This window comes from Lipotes vexillifer, unplaced genomic scaffold (assembly GCF_000442215.2).
Source record: "Lipotes vexillifer unplaced genomic scaffold, Lipotes_vexillifer_v1.1 scaffold90, whole genome shotgun sequence".
Lineage (NCBI taxonomy): Eukaryota > Metazoa > Chordata > Mammalia > Artiodactyla > Lipotidae > Lipotes > Lipotes vexillifer.
In genome coordinates, this window is record NW_006782310.1 from 1,965,075 (window position 1) to 1,982,347 (window position 17,273).

Genomic DNA, 17,273 nt, shown 5'->3' on the forward strand with positions numbered 1-17,273 from the left:
CCTGGATGCTTTCAGGACATAGCCTCCGGCCTGCTGCCTGTTTTGTAAATGAAATCTTACTGGGACACAGTTCCATCGATTCATATACTATTTTCTAAGGCTGTTTTCCTACTACAAGGCAGAGTTGAGTAATTGCAACAGAGACTGAATGTCCCGTAAAGCTTAAAATATTTACTATTTGACCCTTTAAAGAAAAAGTTTACCAACTGCTCTGTTGCATTTTAGAGATGTTTTGATCTGTTCCTGAATCAGTGTTATGCTGTTCCAATTTAATTCATATAGCTTCCTGATGTGTTTTGCTCTGCAAAGGCATAAATTCCTCACTCCAGCACCAGTATTTCTTTTTTAAAAATGTCAGAGCTATTCCTGTGGATTTTTATCTTCCAAAGACATTTAGAATCACTTTCTCAAGCTTCACTGAAAAATCTTGTCTGGATTTTGAGTATGATTGTATTGAATTTGTGGATTTTTCAAATGTGAAATTTTAAAAAAATTGGCATGTTCCCAATGTGTATAATCTCCTCATCCATGAAAATGATATATATTTACTTTTATTTAGGTCTTTGCTTATATCGTTTTAGTATTGCTTAGAAGCTTTTCTGCAAAAGGACTGAGCTAACTTTTTGTTAGGTTTATTCTTAGGAACTCTATAATTCAGGCTGCCATTTAAAAGAACTGCCTTTTTGACTGTAATGCTTTTCCAGTTGATTCTCCTAGATTTTCTAAGAGAAACACCATATTATCAGACCATAATGATAGTTTTGCCCTTTTCCCACACAGTAGCTATACCTCTTATTTATTTTTCTTGACTTACTGCTAAGGCTTCAGAGCAGTGATGCACAATAATGACTATAGCCAGGAATACTTACTTTTGTCCTGATTTTAATAAAATGCTTCCAGTAATTTCTCACTTAGTACATTTTATCAAGGGATAAATGTTTTTCAGCATATATTGAGTAATCGTATATAATATTTCTCCTTTAACTTGTCATTATATTAAATTACATTAATATATTTTCTAAAGTTGAATTTCTCTGTGGTTGAGTCAAAACTTCCAGGTTTTGTTATGTGATACCCTTTATTTTCTTTTATTCTTAAAAAGTTCAAGGAGATGTGCTAATACTGCCTGTTGTGATTGTAAATTTTTAAATTTTTCTCTGGTTTTCAATCAGTTCTTACTTTATATATTCTGAAGTTATGTTGTCATGTGCATTAAGTTCATGATTGATATGCCTTAATTGGTTATATATTTTATCAATGTGAAATATCCATATTTGAGTGTATTAATTCTTTTTGCTTTCAAGTCTCTCTCTTTTTGAATTAGAACTTCTTATTCTTTTTGTCTAAGCTCTTCATTCCGTTTCTATTTGTCTGAAGTACATATATTCCAGATGAGATAGATTTTGCTTTTATGACCGATCTGGAAAACTGTTACTTTAAACTGTGTAATGAAACCATTTAGTTATTATGATTACTAATATGTTTGGACTTATTTTGTACATTTTTATACTCTTTCTGTCCTCTTCCCTGCATTTTGAATTATTCAACTTTTTATGGTACTTTCTTTTCTCTAGTAGTTTGGGAGTGACAAATCTTATTTCTAGAACTTCTAGTAGATATTCTTACTACTGACAACTATTTTTAAATACTTTCTACTACTATCTAGAGTTAATCGGTAAGGCTTAGCAATTTAATGCTATTCCTCAATCATAATATCTCTAAATGTATTTATTTTAAAAATCCAAATTTCTATCATCTCTTTTGTCTTTAAAGAGATCACATAGCTTCAGAGATTTTCTTTTATATCACATTATTAAGTGATTTTAGATTTTTATCCTGTGTTTTTTCTGGTTTCTTTTCATTTGTACAGTTTTCTTCCAGAAATAGGAAATTTGGGCTGCCCCTATAGGTACTGTGTGTGTGTGTGTGTGTGTGTGTGTGTGTGTGTGTGTCTGTGAAATGATTAAATACCTTATCTCTGTGCCATCAAAATTCCTGGCAAAGCTTTTTGTTTATTAACTACTTTTGTTTATTAACTACAAAACTGTAGGCACCAAGAGCTGTAGAGAGCCTTTGAGGTTATCACATTCAATCTTAATAAACCAATTCACTTAATAATAAATTCACTCACCAATTATTTTTGAGTACTTATTACGTTTTGAGAACTATAGTGTGTGTCTGTAATGATTAAATACCTTATCTCTGTGCCATCAAAATTCCTGGCAAAGCTTTTTGTTTATTAACTACTTTTGTTTATTAACTACAAAACTGTAGGCACCAAGAGCTGTAGAGAGCCTTTGAGGTTATCACATTCAATCTTAATAAACCAATTCACTTAATAATAAATTCACTCACCAATTATTTTTGAGTACTTATTACGTTTTGAGAACTATAGTTGGTGCCAGCAAGATAAAGATGAACAAATAAGACATGTTTTCCAACTGAGAAGGCTCACATTCTAGTGGGTGAAGAGGTACAGACACACATAGATGTTGTGTAAGGCGGTCAGCACAGCATTCCAGGAGAAGCCCTGCCTGAGGAGGTGCTCTCTGGCTGACTCTTAGACCATTTGCTTTCCCTCAACCACTGCAGTAACGTCTGCTTGAGTATCAGCAGTGCACATCTGGACAGCATCATCTGTTAGAAAATGTATTCCTATTGAGCCCAAACCCACCTTCCAAACTCTTCCATCATTGGTCTAGATGTTGCCCTCTAGAGCTCACCAAAATATTCATGTGTTGACCTTCATTTGGTGGTCATTTAGATGTCTGGGACAAAGTCTTTTCCTTCTATAATTAAGCATTCTAAATTTTATAAATTTCTTCCTCATCTCTCTTAAATTGCTGCTCTCAAGTAAATCAATATGGCCCTTAAACTATGCTTTCCAAATCTGTATAAAATACTGCAGATGTACTCAACTTTTGAAAAAAGTGCAATGGGAGTATCATCTTTAACCAGAGAAAACACTTGTGCTTATGCAGGATAAGATCACATTAACATGCTGTAGCTGCAATCACATTTTTTCACTTAAATTATGAGTTAACAATGAGTCTTTTTTCTAAATAAGATGCCAAAGAGGTATTAAATCTCACAGCATTAAATACATTAAAAATACAAAGAGAAAAATAATGATGTTAAAATGAAATAATAGTACTTACTTTATAGGGGCTCGGGTGTGAGGTTAGGACTGTCAAATATACTGTACATGGTCAGAGTCAAGAAGTCTTATGTGCTTGCTAGAGCTGGAACGTGGCATTGGTTCTAAGTTTGTAGTAGTTCACTTTGGCTTATATTAAAATTGCTGTGAACTAAAATCCCTACACAGATATTGATATAAATGGCTGCAAAGTTAAATATACTGATTCCTCATTCCAGAATATAGTTCATTTTATTGCTTCCTGCCTGATCATGTAATTCAAAAGCTTATCTGGCCCACCTGGTTTTCTGCCATCTGCAGAGCTGCCAATTATGCTTTTTGATGGTCTGGCAAGGAATTCCTCCAAGCCCAAGGATGATACAGTCTCCTTTTTCTGCTCAACATTTATTTTGAATTGCTTTTTGCTCAATATTAGTTATATACCATTTACTTTTCAGAAGGTTCATCAGATTTTCTCATCAAATAGTTCACTAATATCTCATGGCATCATTAAAATACTACCTTCAAAATATAAAACATTAGATTGCCCAAAGTGGACATGCTACTGAATCATAAACATAGAGAGCAACGGCATCTGGTTTGTTAAGCAATTTTTAGTCATGTTGAGTCAAACTGTACAGATTGACGCCTGCAGACTCACTCTGCTAACATATTAAATCACTCTACCATGTTTTTCTTTTTCTTTTCTTTTTTCTTTTTTAATTAATTTTTATTTGAGTAGATTTGATTTACAATGCCACTTTTTTCTTTTTAAAGACTGGATATAATAAGTGAAAACAATATGGGCATGGAATACTTTGAGATTCCCTTAGTGGCCTTGCTACCATACACACTTAAAAACAGAACAAGAATTGAGCTAATTTCACTGATGGTATAAAGTCCCAAGAGAGTTTAGAATCCTCCAGGAAGGGGACCTTACCAACAAGTAGGAAGTGTTAGCTGCTGAAAACACCACTGTGGTATGGTGGTATGCACAGAGTACAGTAGGAGGTCAAGGAAGATCTAAGTTAATTCATCTGGTAGAGGAAGGTGGATGAAGCACTCGGGAAGGATTCTGCAGAGGAGATGTTTGATTTGAGTCAGGTGTTCTTTAACAGGAAGGTAAATAATAGTATTGCAGAAAGAGGGAAGAATATAAGCACAGGAGTGGAAGGAGGAGTTGAATAGAAGGTGTCACGATTAGTAGGAATTTTGGAGTGACTGCAATTGACTGAAGGAACTTGTGTGGAGATGGATGAAGCTGGGAAGGTTAGCAGGAGTTGGGTATTGTGTACCATGTTGAGGGGTTTGGACTTGACTTATCCCAGAGGATTTCACATGTTTCTATAGTTTTGTGGCAAGATCCTGAAAATTATATTTTCAAAATTTGATTAAAAGCCAAAATTGAAATCTTCTAAATGGAAGGTCTCTCCAGTAGATAAGAAAAGAATTCACTAAGTTATGCTCCTCAAGTTCCCCAAATACGATCCAGCCTTGCTGCTGTATCTCTAGGTGTTGAGTAGTTGAATTTTCAATACTGTACTATCATTTCTATCCTTTCACTTCAGCTGGTATGTGAAAGCCATAAAAATAAGTAATTTAAAATCAAGTTTGGTAAAGAATTTCTAATGAAAAATTAGAATAAGGACTATTGAAGATTATGGATTGAGAATTCATTTTACCCATATTCAAATAGTTTCTATTGACATTTTCAATATTTCAAAATATACCCTAATTCACAAAGAGAATTTATCATTTGAAAGATTTTTAAGAATGTTTACAGTTGGGCAAGATATATAGGATTTTTCCAAGACAGTAATTAGAACATGAAGTTTACCTTTGAATATTTCAAAGAAAACCATGGGTTACAGCCACTCTAATTTTTAATGTACTAAATGTTAACAAACATTTCTAAGGAAAAAAATATGCTCCTGACTTCTAAAATACTGCAGTTATAGTTTATACTCAAGTTCACATATGAATTTCTATTAAACCTACATACTTTAAGCACTACCTTTTCAAAACTTAAAGTTTCTCCTATTATTTAAAATTTTTTTATAATCCACTATCAACAGAATCCTTAAATATACTTTATATAATATACTTTATTAAATATAATATAATATACTTTATTAAAGTATGTATATAAAGCATATATATAAAGTATTTGTACATATACTTGTTAAAGTGCATATATACTTTATATATATACTTTATATGTGGGATATATATCTATATCTATATATATATATATATACACCCTCAGAAGAAAATAGCAAAAATAGCCACAAGTAAAAATGAAATTTGAAATAGCTTTGGAAGTGCTTTGCAACATCCTTTTTTAATTGTGGTAAAAGCATCATGACATGCACATGTAATTAAAATATTTAGAAAAGAATTTGGTTTGCTTAGTTTCAGCATGCATTGCTAATACTGCAAGTTAATAAAAATTATGGTTTTTTATGGCGATATTATTTTTGTTTTTTTATAGAAGAGGTAGTTCTTTTTTTTTTTTTTGATAGAACAGGTGATGGATGTTTTCCTTTGGGAGGTTACATTTTATACATATGTAACATTTCAAATAGCAAAATATTCATTTAAAAAAATGTAAGTAGTTTTCAAATAATAGTGTTCAAATAGTTAATATGGGTTTCTAAAATAGTTTAGAGTCTTAAAATAAGGACAACTGATCCATTAAAAGTTTTTACAGACACAAATAGTAAAATTTCACACGCACCTGGAACTACTGTTACATTCTCATCGCTAATTGCTCATTTTTTAAATAAAGTCATCTACAAATCTGCTCGGGAGGACCAGCCTCTTGCAAAAACAGAAGGGGAAAGAAAACAGTTAAATAAAATAAACATCAGTGTCATTTTCACTGAAGTAGATTTCACACAAAAGCAACACAAGGCAAATGCTGACAGTATCTTTTAAACAGCCGGATGACATCTACAAAGCCTGAAGACTGGAAAATATATACTTATATCAAATGTATTTATAAAAACCCGTTCTGAGGTTTGTGAGCAAGAAGTTCAGTCTCCCTTTTCCCCCAAAGTATGTATGCATGGTGTATATGCTAACTTACTGAATTCATCCTTCATGCAATTCCAGTTTATTAAAGAGGTTAAAAATTTATAAAACTCTGATGGGATATGGTTTTAATGCTTCATCACACTACCCATCGTTTGCTTTTCAATCTAGATCAGAATGATCTTTCCCACTTCCCTGCAATCACCTACCTGCACAGCTAATATTTTTTGAATACTCTCTTGAGAGTCTATCTGGAACTTGGCCAGCCTCATACGGCTGTAGAGAACCACCAGCTCGAAGTGCTTCTGCCACAACTTGTGTATCCTTCTTTGCAGCTGACAGAACTAAAGGGAAGAGGGAGGGGGAAAAAAACACAAGTCAGAGTAGGAGAGGAAATTAATGGCAGTGTTCAAGAAGAATGATGGAGGGAAATATAGAAAGCAGTCAATAGCCCATTCTGCACTGTACGGCCTGACAGGAATTTCACAGTCTCTTGATTTTTCAGCCCACTCATGTGCATTCATCAGAAACCAGTCACATCTGGCCGCCAGGATGGGGGGTTAATTTTCTCTAAATGCCTCAGCAGTTTTGTTCTAGCTGAGGCAAACTCTGTGACTGCAAAGCTGATGAGTAAAATATTTCTACTTCACCCAGTTTAACTCAAAACCGATAGCCTCGGGACATATTGAACCTTTCTTTAAAATATAATCTTTCGAAGCCTTTTTGAATGGCACATCAGGTCAAGCCAAAGTTTAAAAATGCAACTTTGAGACTTTGATGGACACCATCGCTTCTTTTTTTCCTCATAAACCCTTACCAGGGTTTGGCAATGTGTGCTTTAGAGCATGACAAAACTAAAGAGAATTAACTTAGCCACCAGCTGCTGAGGGAGAACAATAACAGGGAAGAACTTTCCAGCTCGAACTCCCTATTAATCCACCTCCCTTTGACTATGCGACATAGGAATATCTCACTGCACTAAAGTACAGTGGACACGATGTTTAGAAGTGACACTTTAAATATGGAATCTAAACACAGAAAGAAAGATTTCTCCTGTGAGAAATTTCTCTATCTTTTGGAACTTTAATCTAAAACCAACCAAACAAACAAAAAACACAGTAGAAGTGTTACCAAGGCAATATACATTTGTACGTCAACAGTTAGCATAGCTGTACCATACGGAATTGTTATAATTAGGTTATTTTCAAAGAAATAAGCTTCATAAAAATTAATGGAAAAAACCATATTAAAAACTTTTTCCCATAATATATTCTGTTACTGAAACCGCTTTTATTTTTTGGTAATGTGGATAATTGTTTATGTTGATTTCCTTTTAGCTGTATTTTGCAGAATGAAAAGATAAACACCAAAAAATTTCAGATCAAATATTTCTTCGTAACAGAATAAAAACATGTCACATTAGAAAGGCTATTTTATGTTCTACTTATTGTTTTGGGTACTGGTTACATTTAAGGGATCCTTTGCAAAACTTCATCAAACAGTGCACATGTGACTTGTGAACTCTTCTGTATGCATATTTCAATAAACAGTTTACTTAAAAGTAACCATTTTAAAAATAGCTACCTGGTGTTGCATGTGAATTGTTTACCATAATTATCTTCATTATGCATTGAAATGAGCAACACATAGGTATCTATGTAAACACACAGAGAAATAAAGCCTCTATTCTTGGTTAACTGGTTAACTTAGGATGAAAAAATAACCTTGAAACTATAGATATTTCAGCTTACTAAATGCCGAAATACATTACCCGAAATTAGTTTATGGGCATTTCAGATAATTTAGGCTAATGAATTAAACAGTAAATCACTTTTTGAAGAGGAAAATCTGTCAATATTTTTTTCTGTAATATTTTAATATTTATTTAAATAAAATATTTTAATAATTTTAATATAATATTAAAAATTTTTCTGCCAGCTCTGACAGCCAATAGGGGGAGGGTGTGCTATATCTTGACATATTCATTAAGACACTAGAACACTTTACTCAAAGCATTATATTTTTATTATGATATACACAAATATGACAAAAGGCAAATGAGAGGAAGATGAGTTCTAGTAGAATTCCTAAAAGTGAAGATAATTTTTTTTACAAGTGGACATTCTTCAATGTGTGGAAGGTTTTACAAGTGGGAGCTCATCAACCAAGGTGAATTGGATGATAATATTTCCCACACCCACATCTTAAATGAGGAGAAACTGCTGTATACAGTAAGTCAATTTTATTCACTTTTCTGTGTTCTAGCTTGAGGTAGCCACAAAGGCCTTAAATTAGTTCATATATAAGTGTTAACTGAAGCCACTTAAGTAGAAAAGTTCCTAATGTATCAACTAAGAAAGAGTAATATCTCAAAAAACTTAAAAAAAATCTATAGCTAATAAGCCTCTAGAAAAAGGCAAACCAGGAAAGAGAATAACTGAAGGCATTCTTAAACAGAAGAATCAGAATCCAATAAAAGTCACATGTACACGTATACAGATGCACATTAAAGACAATAAGATGATCAACAATATATATGGGAAAATATTTAAGAACCCAGGAGTACAGTTAATTTAAGAGTTGGTCATGAAGACAACTCTCTTAGGAAAGCGGTTATGATAAAAGCCCAATTATAAGATGTCAGGAGACAGTGATCACTCAATAAATACTTATTGATATTAACTCAATAAAGTGAACTGGTAAAATTTTAGTGTCAAAAGTGAAGAAGTGAATAAGACGTTCAGGAACTTACGAATTAATGGAAGAAGAGAAAAATAAACCAAGTAAATGCAAGACTCATAAAAATATAGAAAGGGAAAATTAAAGAGAGAGAGAGTTAAGTTATGAGTGGAAAAATCCTTCAACTGGATGCCGAATTTAGGTTGGAACCAAAGTAACTGAAGTGGTTTTTGATCTCTTCAACTTCAATTAACCCAGTGTTTCTGGAATGAAACATTCCAATGATTACATTCCTGAAGCATAATCGTTTCCTGGGATGATTACATTCCTGCCCTCTCACTCAGATTTTAGGGAAGGTGAGGTGGGATGAGGAAGGAAGTGGCAGAGAAACAAAAAAGGACAGAGACAGCTCACCCTTCCCCCTCCCCATATCCTCAAGTCCATTCTCTAGTAGGTCTGTGTCTTTATTCCTGTCTTACCCCTAGGTTCTTCATGACATTTTTTTTTCTTAAATTCCATATATATGTGTTAGCATACGGTATTTGTCTTTCTCTTTCTGACTTACTTCTCTCTGTATCACAGAGCGAAAGAGAGGCATGGACATATATACACTACCAAACGTAAGGTAGATAGCTAGTGGGAAGCAGCCGCATAGCACAGGGAGATCAGCTCGGTGCTTTGTGACTGCCTGGAGGGGTGGGATAGGGAGGGTGGGAGGGAGGGAGACGCAAGAGGGAAGAGATATGGGAACATATGTATATGTATAACTGATTCACTTTGTTATAAAGCAGAAACTAACACACCATTGTAAAGCAGTCATACCCCAATAAAGATGTTAAAAAAAAAAAAAGGACAGAGAGGGACATAAACACACTGGGTGGGAGGTTAGCAAGGGCATTCCTTGCCCTGTATTCAGAAGCAAGAATGGAATTGAGAGCCATTGGAATTGAGACAACCTGGGCTGGTCTTAGGCCCAGGCAAGTATTTCAAGAATTTGGAAGAGAATGGAATATTCTCGTAGAAATTGAAGGAGGAGCAAGGTTAGAGCAGGAGGAGTCATTTTGGAAAAAGATCCCCAACTTCACTGCCCTCCATTTTGTAAACAAAAAGAGGAAATGAGGATCTCCCTCACTTCAGGAAAGTGGAATCAGGAAACAGCTGGTATGTACTCTGAGCCATTTAAAATGGCAAAAAGGGAGGAAGAGTTTTCTGACAATGGCTTCTGACTGGTTTGAATTTGTAGCACACTTGGTAAGCTTGGTTCTAATACTAGCTTTGTGAGCTCTTTGCTGAAGGAAGCCCAACGATGGAATTCAATGATACTTCTTTTGAGATAACGATCGCTATGTATGTACTTATTCATGAAGAGGAAAACTAGTCAATGTCCATTTTGACATGGTGTATTGAGATACAGCTGGCGACCTTGTGTCAGTGTGAGCATTATATATAATGTACACTTGTGAGCACTGCATACAATGTACAATATACGTTTCTACATTTGGTAAAAATACCTCCTGATTAAATTGGATTAGGCTCTTGAAATTTATTAACGTTTTAAAGCTTGATACGCTTTGACAGTAAAACAGAATAAATGAATATTGTCACAAGAATGAGAGAGTCTCCATTTTCTTGTTTTAATACACTATATTATATGGATTCTGTCTTTAATCCAAGTTACTTTGCCGACATAAATTCATGACATCTGCTAACTCCTACGTATCACAGAAACCTGGCTTTAATATTAAATGTTATAATGTATATATTACAACACACAAAACCTCTAATTAAATGGGTTTACATGCGTGTAAAAACACAATATGCTAAGAATAAAATAACACTATTTGATATTCCAGTTACAGGTTTCAAAATAATTTGGACTAGCCATAATCAAGTCAGCAGCAAAATATCATCTTATACCATTCTCATATTCTTAGCATAGAATTAGAAATTTCAAAGCACCACCTTTTCAGGTATTTTCCAGGGCTAGGCTGGAGCATAAAATGGTCTTGTTTTCATTACGGAGGACAAGAGAATTAAGTAAAGCCTTGCTATGCCTAACCCAGAGGGGACAGTTGGGACACACTGTGCAAAGAGTGAAGTAGTGTTGAAGTGTTTGTTATTTAATATCAGAGAAAACAAAGTATACATAAGTGTGATTTTAAAAATATGCCCTCAAATTATTTGATAATTCTTCCCTTTAAGAAATTAAGCAGAATTCTCTTCCCTTTGAGTATGGGCTGGCCTTAGTGACTCTCTTGTACTGAACCGAATACGGCAGAAGATAGTGTGCTACTTCCAAGAAACATACACACACACACACACACACACACACACACACACACACACACACACAGCTGTGGCTTCTTGAGAAAGTGAATGTTTATCGGTTTAAGCTGCTACGTTTTGGCACAATTTGTTATGCAAAAATACTTAACAATAGGTTCTTGCATCTATGTTTATCAGTGATATTGGTCTGTAGTTTTCTTTCTTTGTGACATCTTTGTCTGGTTTTGGTATCAGGGTGATGGTGGCCTCGTAGAATGAGTTTGGGAGTGTTCCTCCCTCTGCTATATTTTGGAAGAGTTTGAGAAGAATAGGTGTTAGCTCTTCTCTATATGTTTGATAGAATTCGCCTGTTGAGCCATCTGGTCCTGGGCTTTTGTTTGTTGGAAGGTTTTTAATCACAGTTTCAATTTCAGTGCTTGCGATTGGTCTAACAATAGGTTCTTAACTCTCCTTCTCTTCCTTCTCTTTGCCTAGCAAGGAAATAATTTACCATCCATATTTTCTTAGTGCAAAGTAAAAGTGCTCTCCTAATTTGTTGCTTGGTTTAAGACTGAAACTAATTTATTAGTAATAAGAGGTTGATTAATAAATACTTATTTTTTTATAAAGTACTTTTAAAAAAATTTAATTAATTAGTTTATTTTTGGCTGCGTTGGGTCTTTGTTGCTGTGCGTGGGTTTTCTCTAGTTGCAGCGAGTGGGGGCTGCTCTTCATTGAGGTGCGCAGGCTTCTCATCACAGTGGCTTCTCTTGTTGTGAAGCATGGGCTCTAGGCATGTGGGCTTCAGTAGTTGCGGTTGAGAGCTCAGTAGTTGTGGCTCATGGGATCTAGAGCACAGGTTCAGTTGTTGTGGTGCATGGGCTTAATTGCTCCGTGGCATGTGGGATCTTCCCGGACCAGGGCTCGAATCCGTGTCCCCTGCATTAGCAGGTGGATTCTTAACCACTGCGCCACCAGGGAAGTGCCAATAGATACTTATTGATTGATGGAATGGTTTGTATCATCCAGGAGCTCATTATTTTAATTGAAGATAGTACAGAGGAACTATAATTTAATAATCCCGGAAATTTAAATATGTTTCATTATCCACAAATATTTTCATGTACTACATCAATATAGTAAAGAAAAAAAATCATTCCCAAAAGATGTTGATATGAATGAACACTGAACAAAAACAATCAACAATGAAAAACTTATCGTGGCAAACTAGCAAGGAACAGAGAAAATTTCTTTAATCTGATAAAGGGTATAAACCAAAAACTTCCAACAAACAGTTTATGAAGTAGAGATAATTTGGAAACATTCCCATGAATGTCAAGGAAAAATAAGTAAGGATATCAGGAATCAATACCTCTGTTTAAAAGTTTACTGGCCAAAGCAATAAGAAAATAAAAGAAAAAAGGATAGGTATAAGAGGAAGAATATCTACAGAGAAAATTTAAGAAACTCTACAAACCAATAATATGAGGTAATGAGAGTTTAGGAACATTTTTCCTGCAAGAGTAGCACTGAAAAAATCAGTAACATTAAAAAAATTTAGTTATAACCAAATTTGAATTGTAATTTAAAAATCCCATTCATAATCACAATGTAAAATGTAAGATACCTAGGTTTTAATCTATTAAAGAATATGTAGGTTTTATAGAGAAAATTAAAAAACATTTTTGAAAAATATAAAATAAGGACTGAATAAATGGAGAGATATAACATGTCCACATACTGGAAGAGAGGATCATGGTCATGCACATCAACTTTTCACAAAGTAGTCTACAATCTCATTGGGGCTCATGAAACTTGATCTAAAATTCATACTGAAGAACAAAGGACTGGGAACACCTAAGACAATTGTGAAATAGGAGAATAAGCTCAAGGAATTTCCCATGCCGTATATAAAAGTTGTCTCAAAGCTGTAGGAACCAAGAGCAATACAGCATCGGAAGGGATAAACAATGGTTGATCAGAAAAGAGAGCTGAACAACACAGACACTCATATAAAACACAGAAATTTGAAATATGACAAAGATAGTATTTAAATCAGCGGAGAAAGGATGGCATAATTGGTTTACCCTATACAAGGACCCAACACAAAATTAGATCCTTAACTCATGATATACACTAATAAAAACAAGGTAGATCAAAATAAGGAAAGCTAAACTTTAAGATTTTTGTATGAAACTATGACAGTCTAACTTTATGACTTTCAGAAGGGAAGGATATTTTAAACTAAATATTAAAATAATAAATTCTAATGGAAAGAATTGACAAATTTAATTACATTCAAAATTTTTAAAAAACTTAGACTAACAAAATAAGCCACAGGCTTAGAGAAAATATTAATAACACAGCTGACAAGGACTAATTTCTTTAACATAGAAAGAGCCCCTAGAAATCAATAAAAGAAACAATACAAACACACCAGAAAAATGGGCAAATTATACAAATAGGCAATACACTGAAAAGGAGAGTTATTTGGTCTATAAACACTTGAAAACATGTTCAACCTCTAATGGAGTACAAATATATATACCTCACACTCATCAGATTGGCAATTATTAAAAAAAAAACAGCAGTCCACACCAATTGTTGGTAAAGATGTGAAAAAACCCTGAACATTCATATACTGTTCAAATTTGTTTATAATTTGATACAAAGACTTTAAAGAGCAATTTGCCATTACATATTGAAGTTGCAGGCATATTTTTCCTTTGATCCAGAAATCATACTTAAATCTACAAATTCTAGAACAGTGGTTCTCAAGACCAGAAGGATCAGTATCACCCCAGAGCTTGTTAGGAAAACAGCCATTCAGACCCACTGAATTAGAAATTTCTGGCACCCAGCAATTGGTGTTTTAACAAGCTCTACAAGTGATGTAACACATGCTGAAGTCTGAGAGATAATTCCTTTTGAAACAGTCATAATATGTTCTCAAGGAAACAAATTAATGTTCATTTATAGCATTACTTGCAGCAATGAAAATTTGGAAACAATCTGTCTACACTTGGGTAATGAAAAAATATATTGTGGCCTGTTCCTACACTAAATCCTAGCATTTAAAATAAATATACTAAAACTGCAAGTGATATACATAGTACAACACTTATATAAATAAAAAGAAAACTAATAGTTATTTTAAATTAATTACTATATAAGCGTAGTATTAAAAACGCAGATGAAATGATAAACAATAAAGAAAAGGCTAGCGGCTAACTCTGAGAAAGAAGGAGGAGAAGAATATTAGGAACAGGCAGATAGAGGGTTTTGAGTGCATCCATCTATACTGGTTTAATCATCCAAAGCAAATATGCTAAATGTCAAGATTTACAAAACTGGTAAAGGTACACAAAAATTTGTCATTAGCCTTTATATCATTTGTCATTAACACTTATAGCTTACACATAACTCTGTAACTTACTGTATATTTGATTGTTTCATTAAAAAAAGCCCATAGGCTAAGCTGACATCTCTGTAAGAAAGGTATCCTCTATATATTATGACTTGGAATTACTTTTAGATAATTTATTATAATCTGGGTTTTTAAAAACGTATCCTATTACACTTGACCATCTGCTAACACACAAGAGTTTTGTTTTTTTTTTTTGTAATACAAGATTTTTGTTATGTATCTCCTAGATGTGATCTTACCCATAATAAAAGAACTATCCAAATTATTTGAGTTTACATCAATAAGGAAAGTATTATTACTTCTAGACACTTCATAAATTGCTAAAAATTTTGGTGTTTTTCTCCACACTGCTCACATATTTAATACAGTTGTTGAAGAGTAACCTTATAACTTATTTCCTACTAAATTAGAAGATGTACATAAACTATTTTCATGAGAATTTGAATTTGCTAGAATTAGAGGAGGATTGGTGGTACATCCATTTGAAAAAGTATAAGCATACATAGACTGATTAATGGAGCTTTGGAGAAAGTCAAATTAGTCCTCAGACAACTGATTTTTTGTGTGTGTGATTTAAATTGTCTAAAATTAACAAATCATGAGATCGGATCCCTAATAAGAATAATGGCAATAACATTTTCATGTCAGCCATGTTGATATCATGAAGACACTTTGCTAAGTGAAAGTTTTAAAAGGCAAAACAGATATTAACAACATGTTAATCTAAATAAACAGAATTTTTTTGTAAGCTTATACATACATTGTATGTTACTGTGTTGGAACAATAGTAGACTAGTGTGTTTTTTCTTTAAGAAGATTCCTTAAATTGCTCTCTGTGCATTACAGAACATAAATATCATTGCAAACATGCTTTAGATAAAATTAACTCATTTTTAGAGACATATGGTGCCAAAAATTAACTCCCCAAAGACATAATTTAACTGGCTTTTGCAATTTAGGAACCCTGCAAAAAAGGAAGGGAACATTTCAAGGAAATGAGAAATGTCCTTATAATGAATTTCTGCTTATAAGAATCAGACATAACAACAGTCTTTTTAATTAAAATACAAATACCATATGTATAGTTATCTGAAAATGAACTATAAATTGTTTTGCCAGGAAACAAAGACCAGTCAGTACTGAAAACACAGAAGTCCCTTGAAATACAAAGGTAATACTTGGCAGGACCAATAACTCATGGACAGCAAAGTTCTTTATCTATGAATAATGATTTGTCCATTATTGGACATGTTTTCAATGCAACTGCTGAAGATTTGACTATATGAGACAGATCTTTAAACTTTTTGGAAGAAAAATATCCTTATAAAAACTGGATGGTAGTTTAAAAGAACACAGAACTTTTCTGCATACACAAGAAAAATCCATTAGATGCACCATTCAAACAGGAAATTAATAGAATCACTGCAATAAACAACCCTCATCAATGCAACATGCAGGACAAATATGAGAGGTGTGGAACATTCCACATTCTTGAAGCAAAAATCACCTCCCAGTACACTGGCGTGGGAACTGGGCGTGAGGGTGTGGTGCTGGCGATGTGTGACATTTGTTAGAGGCTACCGGATTTCTGAAGGAAGTATCTGTGTATGCATGGATTAACTCACCACAGGTATCTGAAAATTTCATAGTACATCTGATGTGACTGCTAGTGAGCTTGAGAATTTCATAGGTGAGAAGCCTGCAGCCTAAGAGTAGAAATATTAGGAAGATTTTTTTACTGTGGGAGAAAATTAAAGCATTTCAGATAATCTCCTTGTGTTTCTTACCTATAAACATAGTCAAACAGTCCAACTGTAGAAGCAGCTCTAAGAAAAAATGACGTGTATTTGACAAAGAAGAGAAAAAAATCCTATATTCTGCAGATTTGCATTTGTACCTTAGGTAATCCAATTAAAATCATACTTAAAGCTTTGACAAAGCATGATAAAGGAAATAACAGTATTTTCCTATAGGAACATATTTTAGGTGATTAATAGAAACAGACATATAGTCATACATTTGCACGAGACTATTAAAATAATGATTATAATTTCTGACCTGCTTGTTATAAGGTTCCATATACTGAAAGCATACTGCCTTTTTCTATTTCTGACAGATAAATAAAACTGATAAGCGAAGATATGTGCATGCAATTTCAATGCAACAGACTGATGTGAAGTGCAGCTCACAAGGCAAATAGCATAAGCCCTATCAGTTCTGTTTATTGTAATAAACCAAACAATGGCAATTATAAACTACTCCACAGATTTTTGGCACGGCAGGAATGACAGATCTACAAAACCCAGTTAATACTGATCTTTTTAGAGTTTTCAGTTACCAAGCGGCACATGTACAATACACAAATCTCAAAAGTAATGAGATATTTCTTTATTATCAAATCTGTTCCACAGACTGGTGTTAAAGATCACGTAGCTCATTTCTGGAAATCTCTTTGTCAACTGCTTAGGTATACTTAAGAAAAATAAAACATGCATTCCCAAATCTGGAGCTGGCCTTTAAGGAAATTAATAAAGGGCTATGCTATTACTCTAATTATATAAATAATAATACATTTCAAGATTCTGTATTTGGAACTCTGCTAATACATTAAAAACTCTGATGACATGAGAGAAAACAAGCTGATCCGTAACAGACACTGCTTTTACCATTTGTTCTAGGGTTCTGTCTGTTTTTTTTTTTGTTTCTCCTCTCTTTCTTTTCTTCTGAGCTGTG

At 33.7% G+C, this 17,273-nt stretch overlaps 1 protein-coding gene across 1 annotated transcript in view; it reads right to left on the bottom strand.

Annotated features, from left to right (window-relative positions):
* The window catches only part of CCDC178 (coiled-coil domain containing 178), a 369,756-nt gene that overhangs the window by 28,284 nt on the left and 324,199 nt on the right, over nucleotides 1-17,273 (bottom strand). The window contains exon 19 of the mRNA XM_007455238.1: nucleotides 6,379-6,513. Within this exon, the coding sequence (XP_007455300.1) occupies nucleotides 6,379-6,513 (135 nt within the window). The remainder of the gene's footprint in view (nucleotides 1-6,378; nucleotides 6,514-17,273) is intronic.